We start from the raw sequence: 19234 nt of genomic DNA, 5'->3' as shown, positions 1-19234 counted from the left end.
AGTTTTGTATAGCGCAAACTTGATTTCGTAGATGTTGTTTCGTTTTACACTGTATACTGCTATTTTAATGTACTGGGGATTTTCAGCCTGATGGGGAATGATTCAACCATGTGAATATATAAAAGATTCCATGTTAAAGTGTCCAACCCACTGGTCTCTTCTGGTCCCAAAAAAAATAATAACGTCATCACTATAATGTGGGGGAAAAAAATACTCTCCATCTTATACTAAAGCTAGCTGATCAGAAAAACTGCAGAAAAAAGGCTTCTGGGTAAAGGTGCCATTTTGTCAGAGTCAAAATGAACTGGGGTTGAGAGCATCAGAACAGTTCCGGGACTCAAGCTCGTCTGAGGTGGAGATGGATTCAGTTCAACATCAGACAGGACAATAGGATCAGCTACGTACTCCAGCATCTGTATTGTGGGAACTAGCGTGGATTGTGTGTGATTGTGGCACCTTAAAAAGTCTGCTCCAGAGTAAGAGTTGAACTCAAAGTGGGATCAGGACGCACAGAGGATGGTAACCCAACGGGAGGCCACTGCAGATCCATGGGGCCCGAAGGAATAGCAGAGGGAGCAGGCAGGGTCCCAAAGATTCAGAATATGACCATCTTGAATGCCTTTATCATTATAACATCACAGACCGTCCCGAAACTCAGAGGGGCACTGGGATCAGCTGCAAAATCTGCTCCTCGGCGGGAAACCAAAAGCAAAACCATGGGGCAACTGGACGTCTTCCTATAAAACGGAAGAAAGTTAATGCAACTCTGCTGACCAGGGGAATAAAATTGAATGTAGCATCAGAAATGATCCCACGTTTACAAACCTTAGTGACAGGAAATTGGAGTGGTCCTAGTACTGTAGGCTTTCAGACAGTGGAACAGATAGAAGGGTGTATCAACTGGAGTGTGAACCTTAGTTTTGTCCAAATTAATCTTTAAGGAGGGGCATGGTGGACACAATCAGAAATATCAGACACTGTAAGAAAACTGAGATTGTGAAAAACAAATGGCTGACACTCTGGTAGATCTTCATGGTTTAAGCCCTGAAGAAAGGATCACTGGTAGAGTTGGATTAGATGGAGACAAGTGCCTTAAAGATATCCTTTTGAGACAGAGGTGGAAAAATCAAAGCGGGTACCCATAGAGGTTTAAGAGAAGTAAATGGCGAAGGTTGAGCGTGGTTGGAGAAGGGGGTTAAGAAAATGTTTAGACATTTTTAATAGATATGTTTGATTTTGGATCAGACCTTTGGAGGCCATGATAATACTTTGCTCACAGATGGGGGCAATGAATTCACAAACAACAAGAACTGCTTTTGAAGTATTGGCAGCAAAGCAGATCCTCTCTGGATAGTAAAGGCTAGGAGCAGCAAAGATGGCCCTTTTGGCGATTCCTAGTTTATATCAAAAGAAGACCTTTCCATGAGGATCTTTTGTAAGGTAGACACCAACATCAATAGTCCTATGAAGCTTTTCCAGTCCAATTTAGGGACAGTTGTCATTGGTCCCAAATTCTTTGCTAGATAATTAAAAACACCACAATCTTTTTTAAAAGAAATACAAATTTTTATAAATATAAACTCATTCACATTAACAAAAAATATATAACCTGCTATTTCATATTGTTTCCTACACAAGTTGCAAAGTTCACGTTGACAAATATTTGAGATGTTGCATCTTAAAAGCTAGAGTTTTTTTTAATTCTTTAGCAACAATTCGGGAATGACGAAGATTGCATCTAAAGTGGCCTAGAGAGAAATTGTATGTTTCTTGATACAATTTAAGCACTTCAATGCTCTCCTTTAAAAGGACATTCTAACTGGTTAATCTAAATGAGACACTAAACTATTTGTGCTTTAGTTTAGACAAAGGATTTCTGAAATACTGTTGCAGGCCTGGATGCCCCATGTTTAAGCCCTATTGCATCTCCAAATGATTGTACAAACAGTATCTGGGTTTCTTTGCTTGCATCCATCTGAAGACTTGTTTGTATATCAAATTTCTTAATGAAGCCCAATACAAAAATTCAATACTGTCCTTCAATCACATATCCATTCTTCAGAGTTAAAAATGGAAAAACTTTAAATCATCTTAAACAGGCTTTGCAATCACTCAAGATGTTACACCTTTCTTAAATGGAAAAGCATTTTGAAGTGTTTTGGACTACTCCAACCAGTTTAATGGCATCTGCTCCCACCTATCTGTATTGACCCCACAGCGTCTTCATCTGAGAGTGCAGGGCCGCGGGAATTGGCCCCGCCTCTTTGATCTTGGCAATGGAAACAAACAGCACAGCAGGCCTTGGTGGCTGTGCTGGTCTTCAGCAGCTGGGTCCTTCAGGCTACAGGGAAGATCCTTTGCTATGGCAGTGTTGTTAATCCTCAAAGGCAGCATAGCATGTCGAGGCAGCGACACAACAGGTTTCACTGGTTTGGGTGTCCTTTCAAATTTTATTTTCTGTCTGGAGTGTAGACACCAGACACTGCTTCCAGGAAGGAATGAATAATGTGTCAGCCTGGATGAAGGACAGCTGCTTGAAGCTCAACTCAGAAAAGACAGAGGTCCTCATCCTCGGAACCCACACCTCCGCCTGGAACGACACCTGGTGGCCCTCCGCCCTTGGAAATCCACCCTCTCCTACAGACCACGCACGTAACCTCAGCATCATCCTCGACTCCTCCCTCTCCATGAACCGCCAGATCAACGCCGTCGCCTCCACCAGTTTCAACTGTCTGCGCATCCTCCGCAAGACCTTCAAGTGGATCTCCCCTGACTGCAGAAAGATTGCCACCCAAGAGCTCATAACCAGCAGACTGGACTACAGCAACACCCTATACGCCAGCATCAACAGAACTCTACTACACAGACTCCAAACCCTCCAGAACGCAGCTGCCAGACTCGTCCACGGGACATCACGCCACGAACACATGACCCAACACCTTCCACTGGCCCCCCGTCGAGAAGAGGGTCACCTTCAAACTCCTCACTCACGCCTACAAATCCCTCAACAACATCGGACCCAAATACCTCAACGAGAGAGTATCCTTCCACATACCCAAGAGGAACCTCCGCTCCGCCAACCTCACCCTGGCTGAGGTCCCCCGCATCAGCAGAAACAGAACAGGCGGGAGAGCTTTCTCCTACATCGCAGCAAAGACCTGGAACAAGCTCCCCGTGAACATCAGATGCTCCCCGACCCTGCACATGTTCAGGAAAGACCTCAAGACCTGGCTCTTCGACTGATCAGGAGCTGCCCCCCACCCCCCCGCGCCTTGAGACCCTCAACGGTGAAGCACGTGCTTTATAAGCCCCGGATTGATTTATTAATTGATTGATTGATATTAATAATAATCCATAAAAATTGGTATGCTGATCACATCCCTTCATGTCATTATCTCAGAACATGGGCAATAGTCTGATGTCAGTGCAGAGGTCACATAACAGGTTCAGGAGTTTGGATTCACCAGGGGTAGGCTTAGGCATCAGTGCACACAGTAGAGTAACACATCAGCTAGGCCAACAGAAGCTAGGATACCCCAACAATTCATGTTAGGGTGACATCCACTTACTATTCAAGAGACATCCCTGTCCCAACATAAATAGAAAATTGGTACAGAGGGTAGTAACCTTGACTGGTGGAATTGTGACCAGAATAACTGTCTCTTCAATACTATTGTAAATTATTTTGTGTGAAGGAAGGTATTAAACAGTTCTACTGTGGTGGCTGTCAATGTTGTCAAATAGTTTACGGAACTCTCCGAGGTATATTTTGGGTTTAATTCTCTCTAGTTCATATCTCTATCTTTGAGAAAGTAGTAAAAAGCTCTACACATTCATTTATTTAGTACTGGTGCCGCTAGCCCAAACAGACAAAATTTGGTAAAAATCACAAAATCCCATCTTAGACATAATCTTAATCTGTTAGCATTTAATCACTGCCCCAGTTTATGTACTTGGTTTCCCTTCTTGTAAAACGTCTGATGCGGTGAGCATAAGGCTTTATAACTGGCTCACTGAAAATGCCAAGTTAACCTTCAATTAAAAATTATTTTAGTGGGGTGTCCTCTGTATTCCAGTTAAGCAGAAATAGTGATGGGTACACTGAGTAGCAGGATGATGCAACTGGAAAGCAGATGTCCTTGAATGGCTGGAGCAGGAGGAGTACAAAGAGATTCAACTTAAACCTTATTGCCAATCTCAAATATCCAGGTCCTGTGCTTCCCCTATGGCCTGGGATTTAATCAACCTACCAGAGTACTCAAACACTGAACTCTTTCCTTTCTAACAACTTGATGCTCGTAAGTAATGATAGCATGGAGATGGCACCAAGGGCAGATCCTCTGCACCCTAGATTTCCCATCACCCTCTACTGCCTCGGAAAGGATACCATGGTTATTACGCCAAAAATACCTCTTGCAGCCAGACCCCTTGAAAAAAAGGATTTTTTTGGTGGAATGTACATAAGCCTATGCAACAAATTTTCACTTGCCTTAAGGATTATCACGGACCATTTGGATTTTAAAAATCACTTGAAAATGTGACAGTTTACCCAAAGAACAAATTTCCTAACCAAGGTGTTCCGTGCTCCCTCAAGTCACCATTTGGTAAGTAGCACTATACAAATAGGAAACACTAAGGTCAGTTGTAAATGCACACCGTAAGAATGTAGCTCGAGGGTGTGTGATGTTGAAGAAGATGTCATCCAGTATTAAAAAATAGAGATATAGATTATAAAAGCAAGCTATCAAAAATGTTCTACTAACATATCAATTTTATTTGCACATCTGCATATTACAAGAAAATATCATCACTGATTGGGGTAAAAAAGCAAACACAACACAGGATATATTTGGAGGTATTGGAGAAGACTTCATTATTGTAAGGACAATAACATTTAAGGGAAAAAGAAAAGCCCAAACAGTGACATTCTAAATCAAGTCTATATAATTACACATACCACTGTCAAATAGTTCTGAATCACAGAGGAAATCCCAGATGGAGTTAAACCATAGTTTTGGGAGGGGCAGCCCTTGTTTAGGCTAAGGCGCTTGTATCATTACAAAGGAATCAATGTATGAACCCAAAAAGAAATTAAAAACCACACACATTGCTGTGTATGCAACTTTTTCATTTATCACTTGGTTAATGTCGATTCTGGCACCCTCTTACTAGGAGATTACTTGCAACGCATTTTCACAGCATACCCATATTTCTTGATCTTTCCATTCAGTTTATATGGAGTTTTCCTCATGCTCTGAATTAAATCAATTCATTTTATTTACATTTATTTTCTTGTGGAACACTGGGGCTTCACAACAATACACAGAGGCTTCAAGGGTTACTTTTTATTTCAACAACAGAAAGATGAACAGCATGCATACCTTTTGATTTGAGTTCTGACAAAAGACTTCCAGGTCCCTCGTGTCCTATTAAATGGCCAAGGTAATGGCCAGGATTTGATTTGTAATATTTCTGAAGGTCTGGGATGGGAAATGTGACGTAAAGATTCCTAATATCTTTAATAGGTACCACACTGTACATTTGCTATGAAATGAAAAACAATACATTAGATTACTTCTAACATTGCGAAAGTAGCAGAGCAAACTAAAAGTTAAACAACGAACCGTAAACATGAATGAGCAAGAAGAAATCTGTTGAAAATCAATTATTATTAAACACATCATAGTGGTATTAGTTATGCATTCATAAATCAACTTTTCATAATTCTTTGACAACTTCATGTATTCACAGAGTCGGGTTATTGTTGATAAAGAAGAGGAAAACATTGAACAGTTCAAGAAAACAAAAGTTCAGGGGGCTAAGCAAATTCCTCCAGTAGTCAATGAAAGCTTACTATGAATGCCCTTGCAGTGAGATTTGGCATCCAACACCCCACATTAACCTGCCTAGGCGAAGGATGTGGGGTTATTCAGGCACACCAATAAAATGGTATGATAATTTTTAATGTGCAGAACGAAAATAAGTCCTCTGTAGATTCCGCTATTCAGTGTAGAGGTTTGCACACTTCTGAATTTTTCCATTCACTGTTCCCTCCCTGGTATCAAACATTGGCAAATTGGTCTCAGCAATGAGAGAGCTATTGGCAGCGTCAATGTGAATGTTGCTTAGCCATGTTGTATAGTAGCACATGTGCCGCCGCTGGCCACATCACAGCACTTTTTTGTCTGGCAGGAAGGGCGGGACAAGGAACACAACACAGGGAGAAAAGAGACAGCGCATCTGCTGTGTAGCAAAGACCTAAAATTAATGCGTCCTTGAGTAATTTGAAAGTTGCTCATGTAAAGTGCTCCAAACCCTAGGGTTGAGTTTGCTCCATAGTATACTGCAAAAAAAACAGTATCAGTGCTGTTCTCAGCAGAAGGCGGGGGGAGCGTCTGGGATCCCTGCGCTTCATGGTCTAATAATATACATGGTGTGTGAGAAAGAAAAAAGGGGGAGGGTAAGAGTACATGTAAGGGGAATTGGTGATTGGTGAGTGTAAAGGTAGGGGCAACCCTTTATACTACAGAGCTTCAGATCGTAACTGGTAACACAAATGGGGGACTAGTGGGAGCGGAAGGGGTGACCGGAAACGCAAGCACTCAGATGGAGCACTTAAACACAAATAAAAAAGTAGCTCCTAAAGCGGGAGCAGTGCATGTACACAAGTACTTGGTCTGTGCTCAAAGGGAGGACCAAACACAAGAAGAGGCATGAAGCATGCATGCTATGACCAACAGAAGCGAAGGATATGAGTGTGATGTTGAAACTAACAAATGGTAATCTATGGAGGGGCTGTAAGCCCACTGATTGTAAACAACTTGTCTAGCTGAGACCTAAAAGTGAGGATTTCTAGGCAGGTGTGGCTTGTACAGCAAATAAGGAGAATATGCCTCAGTAACGTTTCAGCTAATCGCCCCCAAAAATCCTGCAAAATCCTACTCTTTTAAAGGGCAGCCAGGTACACACTGTCCACAGTAGGAACAGCAGCGCACACAAACCTGAATGGAATGGAAAGGAAGGGTTGCTGGGGAAGTGGACCAAGACGGTGGTCTACTTTCACACACTAGCAACACTGAAGATAGAAGACCATATGACAGGGTGACAGCCAAATAATAACACTTGCAAGCACACAAAATTCCCATCTGTTGAGGCAGTAAGGTTTTGTGAATGTATGTACACACACCCACGCAGCTGTCTGACAAATATCCACGACAGGTACTCCACAAGCTAACGCTGTGATAGGAGCCTTGGCCCTCGGAGAGAACAAGCTCATAAGCCTTCTGGTAACTGCTTTTTCATCAGCATGTAGAAGATATTTATACAAAAAGCAATTCATCAGAAAATGGTCTGTTTCTGCATTGCCTTGCCCCTCCATGCCCCGGAGAAAACCCACAAAGAGCTGATAGTGCACCGGATGTTCTTTAGTGCGGTCTATAGTGCGTTCTATATTAAAGCTTAATGCTCTCTTAGGATCCAGAAAGTGAAGCCTCTCTTCCACTTTAGAGGGATGATGTAAAGCAATGAATGAAAGAATGGTGATAGCATGGTTGACATGAAATTGAGTGACTACATTTGGCAGAAAGGAAGCTTGGGTACTGTGAGAAGGACCAGGAAGCCACCGAAGCCGACAACCGGAAGTGGAGCAAAACGGCGAGGACTCCCAAACCAGACCCGAAGCCGCCAGCAGTCTAGCTCTGTGTGGTAACGTTGGAGCGCAGAAACAGAGGAGGGACGATAAAAACACACCACCAACGAAGGAGGGGCGGCACAGTCAGGAAGCCGTGACTTGGAGGTCAACTGGAAACAAGGAGCCCAGCGATCAAGAAGGAGGAGGAGACCAGCTGTTGGAGGAACCAAGCGGAGGAAAGCTACAGGAAGGACCAAAACCCGGAGACAAGCTGCCAGTGGAGCCAAGTGGAGACGAGCCGCGGAGGGAGTGGAGCACGGAGGAGAGCCACCCAAGAGTATACAAGGTGCACACCCGGCGGCCCAAGGAGGGGAGAGGACGCCCCGGGTCCGGACACCACGGCCCTGTTGACGGGTCGTGGCCCAAGGCAAGTGTCATTAAGGGGCGCATTCTGGTGGGGTGATAAGAGGTAACACGTACAAAGCACTGATATTGCCGGCCTCCCTTCTTGCACACCCTACCCAGGTACTTTTGAGCCCCTTTTTCCTTTCACTACGCATGGTGATGGTAGCACACTGTAATCATTAGAAAGACAGGTGTGATTAACCCCGGTCCCTTTCTTTTTGCTCTCTGCCCTTCCGTGGAGCCTGATGGGGAGAAGTCCAAAAGAGCTGCAAGTCCAAAGGCCAAGCCCAAGAAGTAGACTCTCTGCCCTGACGACAACACCCAACCTTCCTCATCATTTGTTTTGTTTCTCTTTTCTTTTATTCTACCTAAGAGAAACTTCTCTTACAAAATAGACCAAAGTCCTGAAAATAAAAGGTACTTTATAAAGAGTCTAAAGACGACCCCGTTCCTTTTGTGTTGGACACTCAGACAGCCTACAGGTACTCAACACAAACTTATCTGGGAGCAATGTAGTATTATAATATAAAGAGGCTGCAGCTCAGAAACATACCTAAACGATGTTATGGTGATGAGAAAGACAGTCAACAACATTAGAAGTCTTAACGGACAACTTTGCAGCGGTTCAAAAGGGTGCACGTCATTAAAGTGAGACGAAAGTTCAAGTTCACAAAGGTTTTTGGTGGAAATAAATGGTGCAAATCTTTTAAAAATCTTATCATAAAAGGCTATTTAAATAAAGAAGTATGTTCCATGTAACCGCAAAAAAGCGGAAAGAGTAACATCAGATAGCCTTCAAAAGAGCCCAAAAAGCAAATCCTTTGCGGGCCAGGGACAAAAGCAACAAAGCTTCTGACAGCTTGGCTGTTAGTGTTGGGTGCCGTACCAAGCCACAAATTTGTCCCAATGGCTTTGTTCTAACGTTTTGGTGCCAAGATAACATAAGAAATCTCAGGGGGAAGGTCAACTGTTGCTGTGTAATCAGCAGGGAGATGCAAACTCTGCAGGCACAGATGCAGTTCCCTGCTGCTGCGACAGAAGATCCTCCTATAGTGGTAGCTTGATCAGAGGACAGGTGCTCATTTCCTTGTACCACACTCTACTGGCCCAATTAGGTGCCATTAAGATGGCTTGCTAAAGTATATAAAAAGTGATGGGTGGTATGCTTGAATTAATCTCAGTCACTGGTAATTACTGAGGGCAGCACCCCAAGCCATCGTTATTTTGCACACCACGTTTCCTCAGTTTAGACACAGCCATATGCCAATCAGTCTTGACCCTGCACCAATGGGAACAGTCCAGCCCAAACTGCCAGGCCTGGGTCCTCCCTGAACCAAAATACCAGCAATCTAGGACCTGTTTCAACCTGGTTAGGGCTTTACAGGTAAGATGGCTTGGCCACAGTCGTTCATGATCTTTCTCAGAACTCTGGGTAGAAAAGGTAGCAGCAGGAAGGCTACAGGGATCCAACACTCCAGTCTAGGAAGAAGGCGTCTCAGAGAGAGCTGCCTTGGAATATCTAACACACAAAAAGTGCGATATTACATTTGCAGCAGTTGAAAAAAGATCGAGCCTGGGGTCTCCCTATTGTTGGAAAAATTTCTAGGCCACACAAGGATGCAAGTGCCATTTGTGATCTAAGAGGAGGAGGCTAATTGTGTCCAACCTGGCATTTAAGCATTACACCTCATGGTACACTACCAGAAAGGTTCCCTGGTGGTCTAGCCGTTTCTAGAGTTACAAAGCCTCCTGTCAAAAGACTCATGGCCATACCTCACCCTGCTTGCTGCAGTACAACATGGCAGGTGGTGTTGCCCATGGGGGCTGAAAGGCCTTTAATGCCAGCTTATCACCCAAACAAATTTATTGGGAGTTGAAGACCTCTGATCTCCAAATTTCCCTGATGGCCACCCCAACACAGAATAGATACATTTGTCACCACGGTCATATACGCCAGGGGAAGGGAGAGGAGTCTGCCATGGACCCAATTGTAGACTAGTAGCCACCATTACAGATTTTTGCAGTTTTCTGGATACAATCAGACATGTTCCGATGATGTAGTGCCCACTGGGACTTGAAGTCCCAGTGCAGAACTTGTAGGTGTCACATAGTATGTTTAGCCAGCAGGATGCTGGAGGTCAACAATCCCAGCAGCCTCTGACATCTGCAATAAGATGCAGGACAAATGCAAAAAAAACTGCGATCATAGCCTGAATGACCTGGACTTTTAGCTCTTGGGGAAAAGCACAAACCCATACTGTACCCAGAACAACTCAGATCAGGTGAAGCATCTGCGAAGGAGTTAGGTGTGACTTTGACAAGTTGATAGAGAACCCCAACAATGTTAGGATGTTTGCCGTTGTATGGTGGTGGCATGCGACTGCCTGGGGCAAGCCCACCTTCAGCAGTCAGTTGTCGAGGTAGGGGAAGACTGGCACACAGAAACCTCCGAAGATGTGCTGTGCTCACTGCCATCACTTTCAAGAACACCCGAGGGGGCAATGGTGATCCAAGAGGGGGCACTGCAAACTGAAAATGCTCCTAGGCCACAGAGATGTAGAAAGCACATGTGGGCCTACAGGACAGGCACGTGCCAATAAGCGTTCAGCAGGTCCAATGCGACTATCCAGTCTCCGGGGAACAGTTGCACTGGGGTGGGGAAAAAAAGGAAGGGCGTAGCCCCAGTGTTCGATTTTACAATTTTGTGGACCCACCTATCTGAAGTGATGGCCTGCCACCACTGGAGGAAATATCGGATCGTGTACACATTCGACACATGCCCAAAACTCTCTCCGACCACAAACCGGTACTGCCAACTGTCGAGCTCCCACACTATACACCTATCATATATAAGGCAATTTAATGCCAAAGCACTACTAGACTCTTCGTACACCGACACCATTAAACAAGCCATTGTTGACTACTTTCATTTTAATCAGACATCCACAGACGATCCAAGTTTATTATGGGAAGAGTTTAAAGCTACCATACAGGGAGTCTGTATTAGCACAAACGCAGGCATTCTAAAGGATATCCGAGCCCAACTTACCCAATGGGAGATTAAACTAGGCACCCTAGAACGAGAATAGGAACAAACACATAACCATATTGAGTGACATTAGAAAGGTTATGATGGAATACCAAGAATTTGCGGATGATGAACTCAAATACATCTCGAAACGTCACACTGCACGCAGTTATGGCGAGGGAGGTAGGCCGGGACGAATGTTGGTGAATAAAATATGTACAGGACACAAGGCACAACCGGTCCTTAAAATAAAAGATGGCAATGGCAATTTACACTATGATACAGAGGGCATACTACGGGCATTTATGGACACTTACAACGATCTATATCCGTCACGAGCTACTGCCGCCCAGCCAGAGATTCTGTCATATCTGGAGGATGTGGCGATAGCATGGCTGTCAGATGCTCAGAGAGATTATCTCTCGCAACCAGTGACGGTAGAAGAAGTCACCGAGGCGGTCAAGACTCTTCTTAACGGAAAAGCAACAGGCCCAGACGGCTTCAGTAGCGAATTTTATAAATCCTATATTGAGCTACTTGCACCTCACCTCGTAGAAATGTATGGGGACCCCCATTGCAATCAGATCCTACCTCCCACATTGTGAGAAGCCATGTTCATTGCCCTACAGAAACCTGATAAAGACCCTGAGAAATGTGAATCATACAGGCCGTTATCCTTAATAAACACGGACACTAAAATATTAGCCAAACTACTCGCGAAACGCCTGCAATCACTAATGCCCAATATCGTACTCCCAGACCAATTGGCCTTTATATCGTGTCGCTCCACTACTCATAACACTCAAACGCTATTTGCACTCTCACATTACCTCGCCCCAGATTTCCAAGCAGCTGCAGTCCTCTTGGATGCAGCAAAAGCATTTGATTCGATCGAATGGACAGATCTCAACACCATATTGCAAACAAGCATTGGAAATGCAATAGGTCTCGCAGTAGGAAAGTTAGAGCTATAGGTGTTATTTATTTTTTTGTTTTTTATTTATGTGTTGTTTTTTCTAAATAGCAAAATTAATAGCTTTCTTCTTTACAAAGCCAATAGTTATAATTTTTGTAAATGTGACACCTCTAGCATTTGTAAAGCAACATGTTTTGTATTAACGGGACTTATATGTGACTTATATGTATTGATATAAAAAAAATCAATGGCTTTAAAAAACAATTAATAATTAATACGTAAATAAAATGGATTTTATTTTATATTGCCAACAGCTTAAAGTTTATTAAATATATTTAGTGAAGATGCTGTGGTTGCGCTGAGTGAGGGTGAGTGAGGGTGAGGGTGAGTGAGGGGTTGAGGGTGAGTGAGGGGTTGAGGGTGAGTGAGGGTGAGGGGTTGAGGGTGAGTGAGGGTGAGGGGTTGAGGGTGAGTGAGGGTGAGTGAGGGTGAGCGGTTGAGGGTGAGTGAGGGTGAGTGAGGGTGAGGGGTTGAGGGTGAGTGAGGGTGGGTGAGGGGTTGAGGGTGAGTGAGGGTGAGTGAGGGTGAGGGTTGAGGGTGAGTGAGGGTGAGGGTGAGTGAGGGTGAGGCTGAAGGGTTGAGGGTGTTTGAGGGTGAGTGAGAGTGAGGGTGAGGCTGAGGGGTTGAGGGTGAGTGAGGGTGAGTGAGAGTGAGGGTGAGTGAGAGTGAGGGTGAGTGAGAGTGAGGGTGAGTGAGAGTGAGGGTGAGTGAGGGGTTGAGGGTGAGTGAGGGTGAGGGTGAGTGAGGGTGAGGGTGAGGGGTTGAGGGTGAGTGAGGGTGAGGGGTTGAGGGTGAGTGAGGGTGAGGGGTTGAGGGTGAGTGAGGGTGAGTGAGGGTGAGGGTGAGGGTGAGTGAGGGTGAGTGAGGGTGAGGGTGAGGGTGAGTGAGGGTGAGTGAGGGTGAGTGAGGGTGAGTGAGGGTGAGTGAGGGTGGGTGAGGGTGAGTGAGGGTGAGTGAGGGTGAGTGAGGGTGAGTGAGTGAGGGTGAGTGAGGGTGAGTGAGTGAGGGTGAGTGAGTGAGGGTGAGTGAGGGTGAGGGGTTGAGAGTGAGTGAGGGTGGGTGAGGGTGGGTGAGGGTGAGTGAGGGTGAGGGATTGAGGGTGAGGGGTTGAGGGTGAGTGAGGGTGAGATCAAGGGAAGACCTATCCAGGTTTTGCAGATGGATTTTTCTAGTTCCTGTGTTACGGTGACAATGAATACAAGAAACAACCTAGAAAGACCAGAGCAGTCTTTTGTACATGTTTTTTCTCTACTTCTTAGCCAGGAGCAAGATGTGATAAAAACCTTCGTTTCCAACAAGCAGTTGGCCAACAAAAGGATGGGTGAATTTTTTTTTTTTTTTTAAATGCCAGAATACTTTCAGAAATTACTACAGGTTGAATTTTAAGAGATTGTCTTGCAGAGTTAACCAGATTGGTTACATATAATACCTTTGCATTCTAATTTGAAACTTGCAAGGGGGCAGACAGGGAAACCTGAATCCTAGTCAAATGACAAAAATGTGCAATAGCCAGGAAAATCAGCATAGTTACTTTAAAAATGTCATGGAAGTGTTGCACAATATACGTGTTATAAATTGCGGACTAGTGCTTTATGTTTTGATAGGACGAGAATAATCTTAGGCAAATAATTATCATCTCAAACTCAAATGGTAAACTATTTTAAACGCGAAAGGGTCTTATCGAGGTCTATATGTAGTCATCAGTTTTCCACAACGGGCTAAAAATAATACCCGCAGATGCAACCATTACACACAAAAGAGCATATGCCTGGCTGTTGCAGTAAAGAAAAGTTATTTTTTTCGATCTTCATGTTGTAGAAGTATAAAAAGCACAAAAACAGTATACAATGGCGGCCTGCAGCCACTACAAAAAGAAGGTGTCATCACTGAATTTACCCACCCCCATTTAGAAACTGCTTGTAACGTCTAATACAACCACCATCTGGCCAGCGACTAAAGTGTCAGCGGCTACAGTACTAAAATAGATTTAAGCCACTAATTCTAGTAGCCCTAATGCCGACATTTCACTTGTGCAAAACTATCATGTATCTTTAAGGGATTTTGAAACTTTTAATGCATGTATCTTATAACATTTTATTCGGGACTGTGCATAACGCGAGCAGCTTTTAACACAATTAAGGATCTACATAAAGGGCAAGGAGAGGTTTAGAAAATCGAACACTCGGTGATACTATGTCCTGATGGTGCTTAAGCCAGAAGTATTATCCTAAACGTGAACCGTATGAGCGAGGTCATGTTCTCAGCAACAATGTTAAACAAAGGCATGCAACAGCTTGTGTTTAGAAGTTGAACATATCGAGGGGAAAAACACCAGAACCCACACATGTGAGTCCAGGTAGGCTTTACCGGAATAGTAGAGCAGACTGTCCTTAAGAGTAGATTTTGAATGACGGAGTGGTAGGCTAAGACAGCAGGGAGGCAGGAGTGAGATGGATGCATAGAAGAGTTGAAGATAAATTCGAAGGAGTGGAATGAGTGGTACGAGTGGTAATGGGGAGGACAAGCACACGGAGGAGAAGCTCGCAAAGAGCGGATTATTAACTAGATACGAGGGGCTGAGGACGAACGCAACGCTTCTGAGTACCACCAAAGGGTCATTAATAAAAGGATTGCACCGGACCGGATACAAGCCAGCACAACCTGGCGGGTGTCAGTATGGCAGCACGTCTGTTCTTGGGCTGACGGGGAAAGGCGCAAACTGCAAGCAACGCAGTCTTTAAACCAGACATGGGTGTGCGATAAGGGTAAGATTATTTAAACCTACCACACAAGCCAATCACCACGAGAACTACCAACTTAAACAAGAGCTAAGCCTGTGATATTGCATTCTGGCAATTCTTCAGCCCACTGAGGGTGCATGGGGAGGGGGGAGGAGGGAGGAGAAATGCGTCTCGGCCGGAGCAGGGGGCGGAGCAGGGAGAGCGGGCTTTGAAATGCACTTCACACGGCCGGCCGGTCGTGAAACTGAAAGCATGGCCGGCCGGCCGGTCGAGAAACTGAAAGCATGGCCGGCCGGCCGTGAAAGCCTTTGATGCCGCAGGGGGTGGAGCGGCACCAGCTGGGAGAGTAGGCAAGGCAGGCGGCTGGGGGCATGTGCACGCGCTTTTAAGCTCAATGCGCATGCGCATTGAGCTTAAAAGTCACGGGCACTGCAAGGAATCGCCACGATTCCTTGCAAGTTGGATAAAGAGTGGATAAGCCACCATAGTCTCGCTTGCTCGATGCGCATGCGCATCGACAGGCGAGACCTAAAAATGGGTTTCCCTCCAATCTTCCTACAATGGATTAAGATACTAAACACAGCACGGATAAGAGTAAATAAATATGTATCAGAAGCAATAAAAATCGAGAGAGGCACACGTCAAGGATGCCCCCTTTCCCCCCTACTTTTTGCAATTGCCCTAGAACCACAAGCGTGCAAAATACGACAGGGTCATAAATATGCAGCTCTTCAATTCCCACAAAGGCCACTAAAAATATTGTTATACGCAGACGATATGGTATTGTATATCAAAAATCTAACAGCAAATCTCTCCCCATTACTAAGGGAATATATTAAATTCGGTCAACACTCAGGTCTCCAAATTAATTGGACTTGAATGGCAAACAGACCCGGTCAAATACCTAGGTGTGTGGTATCACTGTGACCCCGACACAGTTATCAACGAAAACTATGACAAAATTCGGATTCCCAGACACATTTATTAAAGGGATTGAAACTTTATATAGGAGCCCCCGGGCTAAAGTTTTAGTTAATGGTAGCCTGTCTGAATGGCTTAATATCTCTAGGGGAACAAGGCAGGGTTGCCCCCTGTCCCCTCTTCTTTTTGATATTTATATTGAGCCCTTTGTCTGCTCCCTGAGGCAGGATCCAATGATTAAACCATTTGTAATGGGAGAAATGACTCTTAAGACTGCCCTCTATGCAGATGACCTCCTCCTTTATACATCTAATCCCATTGAGGCTATCCCCAGGCTATTTGAATTAGCAAAGAATTTCGGGTCAGTATCGGGATATAGCATAAATAAAGATAAAACAGATATAATGAGTTGGAACAATCCAGTCCAAATCCCAGAAGCAAAATCAATAAGCATTGAAAATGCAATAGGTCTCGCATTAGGAAAGTTTGAGCTATTGGTATTGTAAATGACACTTTTTATTTATGTGTTGGTTTTGAAAGTAGCAAAATTAATAGCTGTCAGTTACAATGTCAATAGTGTTAACTTTTGCAAATGTGACACCTATAGCATTTGTAATGCAATGTGTGTTGTATTTACGTGACTTGGATGTCTTGATATTACACATAACAATGGCTTTTAATTTTGTAAATAATTAATACTTAAATAAAAGTTATTGTAATTTATAATGGCAATAGCTTAAACGTTTGTAAATAACTTTTGTGAAGATTATGTTCAGTGTATTTTATTGTGACAAAAATCCAAGAACATTGCATTTGCACCTACACACGCACACAGAGCCACACACACACACACATATAGATGTGGTAGTGGTGGATCTGGGGGATATGGTGGTGGTGGGTGTGGTGGTGGTGGTGATGGTGGGTATGGTGATGGAGGATGTGGTGGTGGATGAGGGGGTGGATGTGGTGGTGGTGGATGAGGTGGTGGTGGATGAGGTGGTGGTGGATGAGGTGGTGGATGTGGTGGTGGATGTGGTGGTGTATGTGCGTGGTGTATGTGCGTGGTGTATGTGCGTGGTGTATGTGCGTGGTGTATGTGCGTGGTGTATGTGCGTGGTGTATGTGCGTGGTGTATGTGCGTGGTGTATGTGCGTGGTGTATGTGCGTGGTGTATGTGCGTGGTGTATGTGCGTGGTGTATGTGCGTGGGGTATGTGCGTGTGGTATGTGCGTGTGGTATGTGCGTGGTGTATGTGTGCGTGGTGTATGTGTGCGTGGTTTATGTGTGTGGTGTGTGTGGTCTTATGTGTGTGGTGTTATGTATGTGTGTGGTATTCATAAGTTAAGGGTGGTCTAAAAATTGCAGACTAGCATTCTCAGCCCTATTGTGTGCATTCGCAAAGCGCTAGTTCTGTGCATATTGGGAGATATGTGTTGTGGGTTGGGAGCTTCTACATTAAAAATCATTCTATGAATATGTAAGGGTGTGTGATGACAGACGTGTGAAGCTGTATGTGGAAGAGAGGTGTGAAAGTAAAGGGTGTGTTTGTAAGGGAGAGTGAAGGAATGAGGGTGAGTTCATGTATTGCGAGAGTATGAGCTGTTACTGTTGGGATTGTGTAAGGTACGGTGACACTTTTTTTACGGAGGTGAGAATGTGACAGGGGTGAGGGTAGAAAGATGTGATAGTAATTGAATATATGAAGAGGATGCACAAATGACTACAACTTATAATGCTTTAAATCAGCATTGTCATAAAAAAGACATTTTTTGAGCGAATATATGAAGAGGATGCACAAGCTACTAATACTTGTAATGCTTTAAAACAGCATAGTCATTAAAAAGACAATTTTATCTAACCTCTGTATAGATGGTTAGTCTGTTTATGTGACATTTTGTCATTATTCAATGAAAGTGTGGTAGGTAAAAGCTTAATGTTGAAATACATATGCATGCTTATAAATGTAAAAAGCACAAAATAGTAGTTGCAGTGACACTTTGGCAAACACTAAATGAGTAAGGCTGCTGTAAAAGTGTTGAAAGCTGAATAAGTGTTTGTGATATAGACTCATACTGTGGAGTCTGCATAATTAACCGTTCTACATGTTTTTTCATCAACTAAAGAAGCATGATGAATATATGCTGGTAATTAGGCTGGCAATTAAAACAAGTTTGTTTTGTTTGGGATAGCAAATGATGGTAAGCAGCTTCTACTTAGCTAACCCACTTTTTTCCTACTAATTTCTGGTAGTGAATTTGGCATGTTACCGTTACATCCAGCACGAAAGCTGCGGTCTAAAGGCTGTTCACGATTATTACTGGCATTTATATAGTTAATTAACATACTGGCAGAACTATCGCTACTGAAGTTATGCCAGCAGACAAGTTTTATAGATGATTAGTTTATGTATAACATCTCATCATTATTCAATGCAAATGTGGCAGGCAGGAGCATAGATGTGCAAGGAGCATTTATAAAAGCTTTTTCTTCAAACGCGTTTGCCTGGTCATGAATGTTAGAGGCATACAGTATAAGCTGCACTGATGCTGTGCCAAACACTTGATGAGTAATGCTGCTGTAAAAGTGTTTTGGGAATTGCAAGTCTCGAAAAAAAGCATAGAAACCAGTTTTATATCAAGACGTGCGCGTGCTTTTGCCGGAAACTAGTAGGGCGGGACTTCCATTTTCGAATGGAAGCAAGCGCCCACGGAGTGCCGGGCTAAAGGAGCAACAATGGCGCGGCATTTCTATGCTGAAGGGGGAGCCCTGCGGTGTCACCTGCAGTTTTAAGTTCCACTGATGAGGTTAGTATGGCTTGAAGGGAAGGCGGATGTTTGTATCTTTATGCGCTAGTATCTGAGACGTAGGAACTGTGTTATGTGCGTTCGTATGTGCGAAGGGGAGGGGCGCCTGTATGCCTGAATGCTTGAGGCGGTGTATATGCATGCGCACGTGAAGGCTAGCGCCTTCAGTTCTGTGCTAGTGTGTGCACCATAAGATGTGTGTTCTGTGTACTCGTATGTGCGGCGGGGAGGGGCGCGTGTATGCTTGTATGTGTGAGGGCTGTGTGTATGCATGCATGTGTAAAGGCTAGCACCTCGAGGGTGTCAGAGCGCTGCATAAGTTAAACATCATTCTGAATGTGATGTTCGCAATAACTGAAAATGCAGCCTTTCAGCGCGCCCAAAAGAAGTCAGAAATGCAGGCTCTAAGATTGTTTTAATAGTAAATTGCTGCTGTGATTTAATTTAAAAGTCTGATTGAAAAATCTGTTTGGTGTCTCTGGACTTTTCTGCAGGGGAGGGGGCGGAGCGGGGAGAGGTGCGACACGGCAGGCAGGGGAGGAGAGTAGGAGGAGGAGGGGGGAGGAGAGTAGGAGGAGGAGGGGGGAGGAGAGTAGGAGGAGGAGGGGGGAGGAGAGTAGGGGAGGCACGGCCTAGCGGCCGTGCAAGCAAGAAGTGAGGGGGCGGAGCTGGGGGAGGAAGTGAGAGAGAGAGTGGGCAAGGCAGGCGGCTGGGGGCATGTGCACGCGC

The 19234-nt window shown here is 44.4% G+C and overlaps 1 protein-coding gene across 2 annotated transcripts in view; it reads right to left on the bottom strand.

Moving 5' to 3' along the window:
- Window positions 1-19234, bottom strand: part of IDE (insulin degrading enzyme) — a 996582-nt gene that overhangs the window by 758803 nt on the left and 218545 nt on the right. For both annotated transcript variants that reach the window (XM_086922493.1, XM_086922494.1), the window contains exon 6: window positions 5382-5544. In XM_086922493.1, the coding sequence (XP_086778619.1) occupies window positions 5382-5544 (163 nt within the window). The remainder of the gene's footprint in view (window positions 1-5381; window positions 5545-19234) is intronic.

This window comes from Lissotriton vulgaris, chromosome 5, assembly GCF_964263255.1.
Source record: "Lissotriton vulgaris chromosome 5, aLisVul1.2, whole genome shotgun sequence".
In the NCBI taxonomy this organism is placed as follows: Eukaryota; Metazoa; Chordata; class Amphibia; order Caudata; family Salamandridae; genus Lissotriton; species Lissotriton vulgaris.
This window is presented reverse-complemented; position numbering and strand designations above follow the sequence as displayed.